Genomic DNA, 15020 nt, shown 5'->3' on the forward strand with positions numbered 1-15020 from the left:
AACCGTGCGTTGCTCGTATTACGTTGAAACTGCTGTGGGATAAAAATAGTTCATATGTATCACTTTGTCTCGCGGGTGTCGGAATGATAAAACGACAACTGTAAACGGGGTAGTTGTTTCCGGTTCTGTTGTGAAATTGTAAATAATGCTGAGAGAGGGATTTGGAGCAACGACACCAGGCGATTTCATAAATAAGAGAGCTTATTATGTGATAAACCAACATCATAATTTCACCAAGAAACGCCTCTGTTGGTTTGCCTGATCTCAGAGATCAGGATTTAATCCAGTAGACAAACATTAATTGTGATTTCAAAAGTAAACATGGGAAAAGGATGGTAAACAAAAGGATAATTTCGGCACGTAAGTCGAAGATAATGACAAGGACTAAAGACCTCTGCTCTTTCTGTGATCCACAGCCATGTGTTTATCCCCAGCCTATGTTTTGTTATGTACAATCTGAACATTGTCAGTCATGAATGACTTTCTCAAGGATTTGGTAATTGACTGATATGTAAGTAAGGAGTTTAACATTGAATCTTCTGCTTCTTGAGACGGATGTGGAAAGCAGTTAGACAATTGCCTGTGTAAGTTGGATATTCGTTAGTTTACGACGATGGAGGATGCAGGGGAATGCATGGACGATGCTCTCCGAGTGGAGATGGAGAAATATGTTCAGAAACTCACCATGTCAGGGAAACCAAAGCTGGATGCTGATGTCATGAAACAGTTGAAAAAAATATGCAAGTAAGTTCAGGTGGTAAGACTTCGGCCCATATCCCTCCTCAATTTCAAAGATAAGGAAATATATCTTTGAGTGGCATTTTTAGGTGTTGGATTTGTCTTTCAGTATGTTCAGTTACAATTAAAGAAACACAATGAAACCGATCCTTATCATATGAGGAATATATATTCAGGTGATATGATTTGACTAGAGTGAAATTTGAGGGGGGGATATGAGCGGAAGTCTTTCCGTTCAGGTTAAGCCGAAATATGCAGTTGCTTCCTACAGGTCTTCACCATGTACAAGTTAGGCCCTCTATCAATACCATCCTTTAGTACTGTCACAGCATTATTATTTTTAATGGTGTGATCTTGATGACACAGTGAAAATAACTTCCTCCGACTGAAGTCTTCTCACTGAAACACAATCAGTACAGTCAGGTGTTAAAGTTGTGTCACTGTCATTGTGTTTTTAACATTCGGTATAAAGCCTAAAATGTTGATGGTAGAACACACACATTTGTATCCTTGTCTGGAGGACTGGAACGCAGACTGCATGCATTGGAAGCTAGTGTGCTTCATCTGCAAACTGTCGTCGTTATTATGCTGTTCATTATGTTCATAGGGACTCACAGTTACCATAATCAAAGATGGGTCAAAAGTATTGTTACAGCACACTTGAATAACAACTTGTCCAATAAGTCCATAATGCCAAAAGTGCTATGACATGCCTGAACTCTTAAGGAATGCTCCAATTACTCATAGAAGAAAGCACATTTGTTTTCTCTGAGGGTATATTGGTTTGAAAAAATGTCTTGCATTTGTTGCCGTTGTGATCATGTTGAATGCATGATGAAAATGTCATTCTAACAAGACCATCTTCCCCTTCTCTCTGCCATGTCAACCATGTCAGAGGACGGAATTGTTAATCTTGAGCTACACAGTGCAGTAATTTTTGTTTGTTTTCTCCTTTTCAGGAAGTCTAACGTCTATGTGAAGCATGCCTATCACATCCTGATGATTGAACTGGAGAAAAATCATGCAGAGGTCCGTCTCTCAACCTTCCAAATCATCGATGAACTCTTCAACCGATCTCATGAGTTCCGTGAGCTGCTCATCTCAGACCTCCAGGTCTTCATGGAACTCACAGTTGGTGAGACTCTCCGACATTACCCACCATGCTCACTCCGATATTCATCATCAGTCATCATCACAGACATTCAACATTATATACCATTCTGAACTTCAGCCATATCTCACCACACTCACAATAAGACTCCCTATATCTCAAATTAATTCTGAGTAAAAGCAAAATTCAAGAAACCATGTATCAGGTCCCCTAAGTAATTGAAGGAATTACGACAAGTGTGAAGGAACTGCATCTGAAATGCAAGCAAACACAGCCCACTTGCAGAAGAATTGCAGCAATACTGTAAGTTTAACAGTAAGTAATGCCCCTGGAGGTTGTTTACATCTGGACATCAGAAGTCGTGCCGCTGATTATGAACGTGTGCTAAACATAATGTCGAATTTTTGTACAAATGTGTTTGCAGATTGTTAAAACTTGTCCCATGCAGTCCATTGTTGTTCACTAAAAAGATAAGATTAATTGTTCATCCAGTTATTGTGATAATGTTCACTGAAAAATAAGGGGTTGCCTCATGCCATGACTTCCAATGTTCAAATGTAAACAACATCCAGGGGCGTGACTTATGACACTCTTCTTCAGTGATGATCTTTTCCTAAAGAATATTCTAAAGTCCCGACAACACCTCATACCTATACGCATTCAACACGGGTGGTCAAAGATGGATGATTATGAAAATGAAATTGTATGAACAGAAAACAAAACTCATCAAAACGGATGCTCCTCCGAGTGACACCATGCCTTGATGTGTAAGTATCTGGACGCAACCAACAAATCACGGAACAGAGCTGAGGAATCTCCGAAGATGGCTGTGCGTGTTTCGAGTATAACCAACATTTCTTCTGATAAGGGCGTTGTGTTTATTTTATTATCCTTAAAACAGAATTTGTTCTGCACATTTTATTATACATTTTTCCCAACAGTGATTTATTTATTTGTTATTACAGATACCAATCCAGATATGCCTCTTCCACCGCCAAAGCCAATTGCCCAGACATTGAAAAGAGAGACTTTGAAGGCCTTCGAACAATGGCAGGAGAAATATGGTGAAGCTTACAAGAAACTGGCTTTGGGATATCATTACCTCCGCAGCTGCAAGATGGTAAGACCTCTTTGATTCTGTTCGCTTCAGAGCCACACATTTAATGTCTTGGAAAGCTTGAGAATGCTTTTAGATAATTTTTATTAGATTCATTATTACAAAAGGAATATTGATAACTGTCACAATACGTTTGCATAAGTATAATTATAAGTATAAGTATAATTATAACCATAATAGTTCCCCTTCAGCTTTAACATTTGGGCTACAAATCTGAGGAAACAGCTCTGCAGAATCGAGAACTTTACGGACATGTTAGACTTTGTCATCAGTCAAGCAATGTGGCGTGGGAACGGAGATATCTTGTTAAATACTGTTCAAACTCATCAACTTAACAAAAAATCTGACAGCAAATGAAATATACTTCCATCAGGTGGATTTCAACGACATTCGGTCGAGAACAATAGCAGAACGGAGGCGCTCCGAGGAAAAGGAAAGGCGAAAACAGAACATTATGCGTGTCCGTCTGGAGCGTGTATTGAAAGATATGGAAGGTGAAGTTGATTGCATTGTTATATTGTGTATTTTGAATAGAGTAGGCATACTGTATGACATCATACATCATATGACATGCTGCATCAGTGCGTGGCAGCAGCAATGTGTATGACAGATCTTATTACTGTATGACGTGCTGTATAACGTGTTATTGTGTGGCATGATGTGTCATTTTGAAGTCCATGAATGCCGTGAACGTTAAAATAAAGCTGGAAGTAGTTCTGTTGGAGCCTAATCCTAACCCCAACCCAGACATAAACCCTTTGTCTTATCAGAGGAAAAAATGTATTGGTGGAATAAGGTAACATGGTGGTAAAAAAAATAATTCAGTGGTGAAAACATACTCTGCACTGACACTGAACTATTTCGTATTCAGAAGCTAAGGTCATGGAGAAAGTAACCAATACATACTGTTGCAGAGGGCGTCCCTGACATGGAGAATGCTGCAACAGAGGTGGAAAGCTGCCTGCAGTTACTGCTGCCAGCACCAGACAATTTCTTCATCTGTGATGATGATGATAGTGAAGACACACCCACAACATCAGGGAAGGCGGGTGCATTCAGTGATTCTGACCAACCAAAGGAAGAGGACAATAGTGATAAAGGGGTCAAACTCTCTAAGAGTACTCTGAAAGTTGAAGACAGTGTTCGTGCCTTAGGCTCAACATCTACATCTCCATCTACCTCTACAGCAAACACTAACACCAGTGATCCAGCAGAGACGTCAACTCAGCAAGAGGAAGAGAAGAAGAAGGAGGAGGAGCAGGAAGAGGAAGAAGATGATGACGATTTTGAGGATGTCCCTGATGCTGAAGGTTTTGTACAAGCTCATGGTCTCGGATCCCGCCAGTACAACATCTCTATTGATATGCGGGCAGTGGAAGCGTTTGTTCAGGAAACGGACGACAACAAGGAAATCTTCAACAACCTAAAGGACTCCCTCTGTCTGATTGCTATCAAGTACATCCCTCTCGTCGGACGATGGCTAGAGGTAGGCCATTGTGGACTTGCAGTTATCTTAACCTTTAACCTCTAAAAGGACGGGATATGAAGTTTAAGTTATAGTGATATCGTTCCTTGCTTAGTTGTTAAAGTGTTGCTCAATGCAGCAAAGACCCTGGTTCGATTCCCACTTGCAATGATCTGAACATGGTGATATTTTAGGTAAATATTTCAGATTTTGTCTAAGAATGGCGGCTCTGAGGCAGACATCAAGAAGATGATAGACCTGAAGAACAAACTGCTGTCCGCCAAGACCAAGTGCGATGAGCTCCGAGTCCTTCCTGCTGTGGAAATTGCCAAGAAGAAAAAGAGAAACGACTCAGGTAGGATTTAGTTGATGTTGAGTAGCCTCTTTCAGTAGCAACAGCTCAGAGCCTCATTCTTCAAAGCAGTCATAGTGCCACAACTGTCATAAGTCTATGTTAAAATATGGGAGTTATAATCATAACAAACCACTCTTATCTGTCATTAACACTGATGCAGTGTAATCTGTGTCAGTCACAACAGATCACATAGGTTATGTTTTACATAGTCTTGTATGTTGTTTTGAGACTTTCCGAGGAAAACTGTTAGTATACTGGACAAAATAAGTTAGGGATATTGGTATTTTTATAATTGATATTTCTATGTGTCAAAAAAATACATAGATCATTATTCATAAATTCAAAACTGACATATATCCCTAACTATTTTTGTCCAGTATATTTGGGGAGGGTTGCTGAGTTCAGGCTGATTATGTAGGACACATCATCCTGAATAGGCCTTCAGCAACCCATGCTTGCCGTAAAAGGCAACTATGCTTGTCGTAAAAGGTGACTAACGGGATCGGGTGGTCAGGCTCGCTGACTTGGTTGACACATGTCATCGGTTCCCAGCTGGAATATTGCTGAGTGTGACGTAAAACTAGACTCACTCACTCACTCACTCACTCACTCACTCACATCTGAGATCACTACAGTCGGGGAGGAATCTGTATCACCAATACTCAGCATCGTACCGACAGGAGTACCATTTGTTGATTCTCTTGTAGATGATGATGACGACTTTGAGGAGGTGCCAGAGAAGGAAGGCTATGAACCTATCATCCCACAACATCTGCGAGCAGAGTATGGTGAGTAGGTCTACGCTTTCCACTTTTAACCAGTATTCAGACATCATCAAACCAAGAAATAACCACAACTAGCTGCAATAGTGCATACTCACACATTCTGGAAACTTTGGGCCTAACATCTCTTGTCTATCTGATCAGACTTGTATGTTGTTATTGTTTTAAGATTTTGTTGTCAGAATTGAATATCATTTGCGGAGTTTATTATATGGTGCTGCTCACAAGTCACAAGCAATATCGTTTGTGTGGAAAGATCGGATAGGGGACTGTATTCAGCAGTGTGACTGCTTAGATTTTCTTGGGCTTCAGTCCTATCAAAACATCAGTCCATAGGCAACTAGTAGGGAGAGGTGGTCATGTGACTCATGCTTACATATTTTGGGAATCAATTTTGTTAGAAGTTTCTTCTCCAATCTTTATCGATAATCAGTTGATATTTTAGTTAATAATTATTGAGTTCATCTATATCAACAGAAAGCCTCTGTTACATACATCAGTTTGTTATAGCATGTTCACTATGTCCATTAGTTCTTCATGATAAAAACAATGCGGTTTGGTCAATGGCCAAACAAAAACAGCAGTAGCTTTGTTATATCCGTCGTTATATATCTTTGTTATAAACATAGTTTGCTGTATTACAGGCTTGGAGCCCATCTCTGAGTCTGTGGAGGAGAAGAAAAAAGCTCCTGAGAAGTTCATGGCACAGATGACTCCTCAATTTTGGAGCATGTCTGCCATCAGTTCTTTGACCAGCTATGAAGACCCAACATCCAGGGAGGCCAACATCTCACGCATTAAGTCCAAGGGGAGTAGTAACTCTACTGTAGGATACAGCCAAGGAAGGTGAGATATAATCAGATATACAGAACAGTGTTCAGTGCATCAACTCATTGCTTTTGATGATGGGGCTACTCTTTGTGATGTTCAAATTTGCTTTTGTAACCTTTTGCAATGATACTTTTAGATCCATTTTCTGTTGTAACTGTAAGGTTGCGTTTCAAGTTTGATCTTGATTCTGTAAGACATGAAGGTCGAAAACATGCTTCTTGATTAAAAACATGAAGGTTGTTTTAAAACAGATGTGTTTGAACAAGCTAATGTTGTTTGTGCTATTGCCTGTATGTCATTGTATCTTGTTAATAAATTAGAATACTTTATTGAAATGTCCTCGGATCTTCATGTTGAGCTGAGGCAATGGGGTCATAACTACAGCTTGACGAATATTAGATGAGCCATGCCTTCTTGAACATTCCATTTGAAACAAGGGAAACAGGTTGTCGTCTAAATATTGAAAAGTTCAATTTCATTGTGCGAATCATGTCGTGATGGTGTTTTGCTGAACTAAATCGCTCTACGAGACACAGGTTAAACAGTATATGCATTGATGTCACGTCTCAGCCAGCATGTATTGCACATGCTTAATCACCAATCTACCTGTAGCAACCAAGTGTATTCATCCAAATTACTTGCCCTGCCTGCTTGTCACAACACAGGCTCATCTAACATTTGCCAAGCAGTAGAACAAGTGAACGAGTCAGTGGCATAACTGATTTGAATCCCCTAAGCCCTGTCTGGATGTTTATAACTTCTAACTGTTTAAAAGAACACAACGGTAGATCCGTCAGTATATCATCTGGGGCTGTGGGCTAGCTTAGTGGTGAAAGCATTTGATCATAACACCGAAGGCCTGGGTTCGATTCCCCACATGGGTTTAACATATGAAGCCCATATTGAGTGTTATGATATTACTTTCATATTGGTAAAGGTCGTGTAAAATCTTACTAACTCATGTAGAGTTACATATTTGAGCATTTTTAATTTTAATGACATTTATCAAATATAAATTCAGGTCCAAGCATCCACATGCTAGTACATCAAGGGAGACAACTGCAACAGACCCAGGAGGATCAGAGAAGACAACACCAGCCAAGAAATCTCGCAATGATGCTCCAGTTGTGCCTTTTGGTGCAGACCTGGCTTATTGGGAGAACCCAGACAAGATGGAAGCACCTACTGTAATCAAGTAGGAATAATTCCTTCGTACTATTTTGAATAGTTAATGGTAGTGTATTGGTACAATGATACAGTCTCGTATTGCCATACAGGGAGCATGATATAATGTTGTCTCTCTACTCTTGCATTGCTAGGCATACAAAACCTTACATTGTAATTTATATTGGTGTCAAAATATGTGAATAATAACAGCACATATTGAAGAAAATTATTTAACGCTTTACTAAACAATGGCTCTATGTTGGTGGTCTGGACAGGGAAATAAGGTGATTTATGTCATGATCATCATTCTATGAAATAGATAAAATATGGATCTAATGTCCCACCAATTAGGGCCCCGCTTCACAAAGCTCTCACAGACCTAAAATCTTTTCTTTTAGCATTCATACTTCCTATGTTACAGTGTAGTATGTACAAATGCTACAAGAAAAGTTACGGGATGCTTAGGCTTGCGAGAACATTGTGAAACAGGGCATAAGTCTGTATCTGACTGTTAATCACATGGGTTGCATAACCCCTCATCAGCGAAATTTGCTGTTTGCATTGCACTATCTGCCATACAGTCAGGCAGTAGAAGAATACTAAGGGTGGACAACCTTTCCAGTATCGATGACTGATATGTCATTCTAAAATGGTGTTGCAGGTATGACTCTCTCCATCGGTTCTGGGTGCCACCAGAGTCAGAAACTGAGAAGCCGAATCCTGTGAGTCTATACTGGACATTTTTGAGCAAACTTATTCTGTAATACCACAATTCTGACACTGTCATGAAGAAGATTTATCAGCCTGATCAAATCAGTCAGTACACGGTAACATGACTAGGTTCCTGGAATCTTGCACCACTCTCAGCCAAAGGAAGGCAACTCAGTGATAGCATAATGCATGTGTTAGGTCATTCTTGCCAACTAATATATGTGAAGTACCATAGCTATCAAGAATTTAATATGGTTATATGTATAAACTGAAAATTGCATGAAACAGCGATGACAACAGGTGAAAAGATTGCAGCTGAAAATCAGCTAGGGTCCAGGATTGAATGATTTGCATTTAAATCTGTAGACTTGCGGAAAATTGCCATCCCCAACAACAATGTCCCGATGTCGAGTGATTTCTCTCAGCTGTAGCTCTCTTGCATTTCACTTAAATTCTGTGGTGTAAAAAACCCTTTCATCCTAATTAATCATCCTGTTGATAAACGAGTGATAGCGTAATGTATGTGTTGAGTCATTCTCGCCAAACTAAGATATGTGAAGTACCAAAGCTATCAAGTTTAACTTGAATGAACTGAAGATTGTCTTTTTGTAGTATGGTGTCCCAATGCTGACTAAAACTCAACATGTATTTCATGTGTAACTGTACATGTACATTGCAGTTAGATATTGCTGCAGTGAAAAACCGAACTTTCCACTTCACGGGAACTTTCGAACCTGTCAAGTGGAAATGCAGAGCACCCATGCCAAATGGAGGACTTTGTGAGAGAATGGACAGGGTCAAGGTGAGACAGAAGTCAAGGTCAGATGAAGCTCAAGGTCAGGCATATCAGAAGCCTGTTTTAATGAAATTGAGGAATTTCAAAACAGTTTATATGTGTATGTGGGTTTTTTTTGACATTATGAGCATGTAAGGTTTTGATAAAATATGGCACAAAGTGACTGAACATGCTCGCTGATATACATGCACCTCAGTTCCTGTTTCACTTCCTTGCAGTGCCCGTTTCATGGGAAGGTCATTGCCCGCGATGAGGAGGGGCGTCCGGCACGTCTCAATGATGCACTGGAGATAGCAAAACAAGCAGAGAAGAAAGCTGAAGGTATGTTTGACGCTGTGAAATATGCTGCATGTTACATACAGAGAAGATAGGAGTGTATGGTATATGCACTGTAAGAGATCTGATTGTCAAAGCAAAAGGCACAACTTCTCACTTTACATGTAAATAACTAGTTAGTGGTTGTAACTATTGTCTTGCTGTCACTTTTAGCCTTAAAAAGTTACACTTGCTTTATAATTCCAACCCGTGAAGGTCCGGGGTTAATAGGCCTTCAGCAACCCATGCTTGCCACAAAATTCAACTATGCGTGTCGTAAAAGGCGACTAACAGGATCGGGTGGTCAGGCTCGCTGAGTTAGTTGACACATGTCATCGGTTCCCAATTGCGTAGATCGATGATCATGCTGTTGATCACTGGATTGTCTGGTCGAGACTCGATTATTTACAAATCATTGCTGGAATATTGTGAGTCGGGCTCACTCATGCCACTCTAAGTGAAACAATCTTAAACAAATTCCATTTGACCTGACCTCTCCGTTCCTAGAGCAAGTGCCTGATTGGCAGGATCCACAACTGCTACGAGAAATTGAGGCCAGCACTGGCCTTGACCTACAGCTCAAACAGTATAAGGACAAGGGCAAGGGCAAAGGCAAGGGAAAGGGCAAAGGAAAAGGAAAAAAGACAAAGTATGGCAACTTAACGGATATTGACAAGATTAAGGATACCAGCAGGTCCCGTCTGGAAAGGAAGATCTTTAATGCGTGAGTTTCTATGCGGTTAATCATGTCTGCACTATCTTGTCTTTTACCACTGTCATCACTTTTGCCTCTCTCATTGCTGTCGCCTCTCTCATCACTGACACCTCACTCATCACTCTCACCTCTCACCACTCTGATCACTGTCACCTCTGATCACTATCATACCTCTCTCATCACTGTAACCTCTCATCACTGTCACACACACCTCATCACTGTCTCGTCTCTCATCACTGTCCATTCTCTCATGACCAACACCTCTTATCACTGACACCTCTCATCCTTGTCCATGTTGTCTACACTACACTCACATAACTGCCAGGTGGAATAAGTTAGGGTCCTGGTGAGGGCAAGTGGTTAAAATGTATCCTTTGAAGACCAAGAGCTCCCTTCAGGGGGGCGGTGGGGTAGCCTAGTGGTTAAAGCGTTCGCTCGTCACGCCAAAGACCTGGGTTCGATTCCCCACCTGGGTACAATGTGTGAAGCCCATTTTCTCGTGTCCCCCGCCGTGATATCACTGAAATATTGCTAAAAGCGGCGTATAACCAAACTCACTCACTCACTCCTTTCAGATTACCTAAGAAATCACCCTAGTGCTTCGAGAAAGGAGGCCCAGTTTTTATTCATTGTATGTCACTCTGATACAAGCTGTAGTAAAACACCCACCCATATCCCCCTAATTTTTAACGATGAGGAAACATTTCTTTGACTGGCATTGTAGGAAGTTGGATATTTTCGGTATGTTAAGATACAGTGAAAGAAACATGCTAAAACCCATCCTTAGCAGATGAGGAAGTTATATCCAGGTGATAGATTTGCCAAGGATTTCTTAACTGAATAAAGTCTGAGAATGTGTTGTACATGTAGTCCCGCTGATGTTTCAGGTCGGCGGTGAAGCGCGTGACATCACGGATGGATGCAGCAGACTATCGACGTGTGCGTGACAAGTTTGGGAACCAGTTCAATTACTCACTGTCACAGATTTAAGAGACACAACACAGATCATGTGCTCATGAACATTGGAGTTTAAGTATATACGTTATATGGCATAAGTATTTGACCTATACCAAGGTCAAGGTCAAGGTCATGGCAATAACTTTGGACTTGTACACAGAGCTTGTGTCCACAGTTTTGGGGGCTATAGCATAACTTATGCACAGACACATATATATAATATGTCCATACTACTTTTACCTACAGGTCATTGTTCAGACTTTGGAGGTATTAGAAGAACATGTGTCCACAAACCTTTAGGTTAAAGCATAATTTGCATATACAGAATAGGGGTTGTGGGTAGAAATCTTTCTGAAAGGGGCAGTACGGAAGACTAAAACAACATCAGCTGATTTACACCAACACATGTTGTGATCAGAATCTGTGACACTGCAATGGTAGGATGTAACTTAAATGTTGTTTTTTGTTTGATAAATAAAGTCCATCTGGCTTAAAAAAGCGGACCGATGAATTGCAATGTAGCTTCGGAAACAAATAAACACAATATACTCAGTGAAATGCTGATCATATCTAAACATCATATAAGGATAAGAAACTCTTTGTGAAAGTACTCAATTCTTTTGACTGGTAGGAGTATACAAAATGCTAGTTACTCCTCAAAAATGCAATTACTCATACATAAACAGACATGGAAGTACATGCCCAATTGCTTGAAAAATGTCTGGGGCTCATGTATTAGTTTCAATAAATATGTTCACCTTGCCATTTACTGTGTTATATAACACTATCCTGGACTGAAATCATTTTTGAACCATGAAGTAGATTAGCAAATGAATATTTTCACAGACATATCAAACATCTGTCATTGTAGTGAAAACATCATTCTTGCACTCTTTAGTATAAGGTGTTTTGCACTGAGGGGAAAAATAAGGGATCACATGAAAGGGCAATTGTTCCTTTATTTTTTTATTAAATTATATTAAATTATAATATTATTAATAATAAGGAAAAGTTTCCTGAATGGAATGGACTAATGTATATAATACAGTATATTGCCAGTATCATAAATACCATGTCATCACAATTATGTCTGTAGATAATTTGTTAGATCATTGTTATCATGTGTGTGTTCCGTGTGTATTTATCAAATCATGTCATGTTATGAAATCATCACATGTACCCATGATTTTCATTTGTGAATATAGTCATGCTGAATATCAGTATTTTGTGTTTGGTTTTCTTAGCAATGTGTCACATATTGTGTCAGCAATACATGATTGATGGGAACATGTGATAGTGGTTCAGACACACGTTCCCAATACCTGATAGTAATGTGTCAGTGGTACAGACAAAAGTTTCCTATACCTGATAGTAATGTGTCAGTGGTACAGACAAAAGTTCCCTATACCTGATAGTAATGTGTCAGTGGTACAGACAAAAGTTTCCTATACCTGATAGTAATGTGTCAGTGGTACAGGCAAAAGTTTCCTGTACCTGATAGGAATGTGTCAGTGGTACAGACAAAAGTTCCCTGTACCTGATTGTAATGTGTCAGTGGTACAGACAAAAGTTTCCTATACCTGATAGTAATGTGTCAGTGGTACAGACAAAAGTTTCCAATACCTGATAGTAATGTGTTTCAGTGATACAAACTTCCTACACATGATAGGAATGTGTCAGTGGTGCAGATTCCCTATAGCTGATAGTAACATATGTCAGACACAGACACAAGGTATTATGCCTGATAGTAAAGTGTCAGTGGTACAAACACAATTCCCGATTCCTGATAGTAACATGTCAGTTGTTCAGTTTCCCAGCACCTGAGAGTAACGTGTCTGTGGTTCAGACACCAGCTTCTAACACCTGATAGTAACATTTGTCAGTGGGTACAGACACAATCTTCAAACACTTGGTAGTAACATGCCAGTGGTAAGTACTCACTGCACCTGATGTCAGTGGTTCAGACTCAAGTTTCCTATACCTGATAGTAATGTTTCAGTGGTTCAGACTCGAGTTTCCTATACCTGATAGTAATGTGTCAGTGGTTCAGACACAAGTTTCCTATACCTGATAGTAATGTGTCAGTGGTACAGACAAAAGTTTCCTATACCTGATAGTAATGTGTCAGTGGTTCAGACTCAAGTTTCCTATACCTGATAGTAATGTGTCAGTGGTTCAGACTCAAGTTTCCTATTCCTGATAATAATGTGTCAGTGGTTCAGACACAAGTTTCCTATACCTGATAGTAATGTGTCAGTAGTTCAGAGTCAAGTTTCCTACACATGATAGGAATGTGTCAGTGGTGCAGATTCCCTATAGCTGATAGTAACATATGTCAGACACAGACATAAGGTATTATGCCTGATAGTAAAGTGTCAGTGGTACAAACACAATTCCCGATACCTGATAGTAACATGTCAGTTGTTCAGTTTCCCAGCACCTGAGAGTAACGTGTCTGTGGTTCAGACACCAGCTTCTAACACCTGATAGTAACATTTGTCAGTGGGTACAGACACAATCTTCAAACACTTGGTAGTAACATGCCAGTGGTAAGTACTCACTGCACCTGATGTCAGTGGTTCAGACTCAAGTTTCCTATACCTGATAGTAATGTTTCAGTGGTTCAGACTCAAGTTTCCTATACCTGATAGTAATGTGTCAGTGGTTCAGACACAAGTTTCCTATACCTGATAGTAATGTGTCAGTGGTACAGACAAAAGTTTCCTATACCTGATAGTAATGTGTCAGTGGTTCAGACTCAAGTTTCCTATACCTGATAGTAATGTGTCAGTGGTACAGACAAAAGTTTCCTATACCTGATAGTAATGTGTCAGTGGTTCAGACTCAAGTTTCCTATACCTGATAGTAATGTGTCAGTGGTTCAGACTCAAGTTTCCTATACCTGATAATAATGTGTCAGTGGTTCAGACACATGTTTCCTATACCTGATAGTAATGTGTCAGTGGTTCAGACACAAGTTTCCTATACCTGATAGTAATGTGTCAGTGGTTCAGTCAAGTTTCCTATTCCTGATAATAATGTGTCAGTGGTTCAGACACAAGTTTCCTATACCTGACAGTAATGTGTCAGTGGTTCAGACTCAAGTTTCCTATACCTGATAGTAATGTGTCAGTGGTACAGACAAAAGTTTCCTATACCTGATAGTAATGTGTCAGTGGTTCAGACTCAAGTTTCCTATACCTGATAGTAATGTGTCAGTGGTTCAGACACATGTTTCCTATACCTAATAGTAATGTGTCAGTGGTTCAGTCAAGTTTCCTATTCCTGATAATAATGTGTCAGTGGTTCAGACACAAGTTTCCTATTCCTGATAGTAATGTGTCAGTGGTTCAGACTCAAGTTTCCTATACCTGATAGTAATGTGTCAGTGGTTCAGACTCAAGTTTCATCTACCTGATAGTAATGTGTCAGTGGTTCAGACACAAGTTTCATCTACCTGATAGTAACATGTGTCAGTGGTTCAGACACAAGTTTCATCTACCTGATAGTAATGTGTCGGTGGTTCAGACTCAAGTTTCCTTTACCTGATAGTAATGTATCAGTGGTTCAGACTCCCTATACTTGTTTGTAACATGAGTCAGTGATACAGACAGTGACATATGTCAGTGGTTCAGACACAAGTTAATATGGCTAATAGTAAAGTGTCAGTGATACAGACTTAGTGACATATGTCAGTGGTTCAGACACAAGTTAATATGGCTGATAGTAAAGTGTCAGTGATACAGACTTAGTGACATAAGTCAGTGGTTCCGACGCACGTTAATATGCCTAATAGTAAAGTGTCAGTGATACATACTTAGTGACATATGTCAGTGGTTCAGACACAAGTTAATATGGCTGATAGTAAAGTGTCAGTGATACAGACTTAGTGACATATGTCAGTGGTTCCGACGCACGTTAATATGGCTGATAGTAAAGTGTCAGTGATACAGACACAAT

General features: G+C 39.9%; 1 protein-coding gene across 1 annotated transcript; it reads left to right on the forward strand.

Moving 5' to 3' along the window:
• The first annotated feature begins 110 nt into the window (after positions 1-110).
• Positions 111-12280, forward strand: LOC137265254 (UV-stimulated scaffold protein A-like). The gene is made up of 14 exons (XM_067800608.1): positions 111-744; positions 1698-1873; positions 2815-2969; positions 3340-3460; positions 3881-4452; positions 4639-4786; positions 5494-5574; positions 6213-6414; positions 7421-7594; positions 8228-8288; positions 8957-9079; positions 9292-9394; positions 9896-10112; positions 10991-12280. Exons 1-14 carry the CDS (start codon positions 614-616, stop codon positions 11091-11093), a joined length of 2367 nt encoding a protein of 788 aa, XP_067656709.1. The 5' UTR covers positions 111-613; the 3' UTR covers positions 11094-12280.
• The last annotated feature ends 2740 nt before the right edge of the window (positions 12281-15020 follow it).

The sequence above is a fragment of the Haliotis asinina genome, chromosome 15, assembly GCF_037392515.1.
Source record: "Haliotis asinina isolate JCU_RB_2024 chromosome 15, JCU_Hal_asi_v2, whole genome shotgun sequence".
In the NCBI taxonomy this organism is placed as follows: Eukaryota; Metazoa; Mollusca; class Gastropoda; order Lepetellida; family Haliotidae; genus Haliotis; species Haliotis asinina.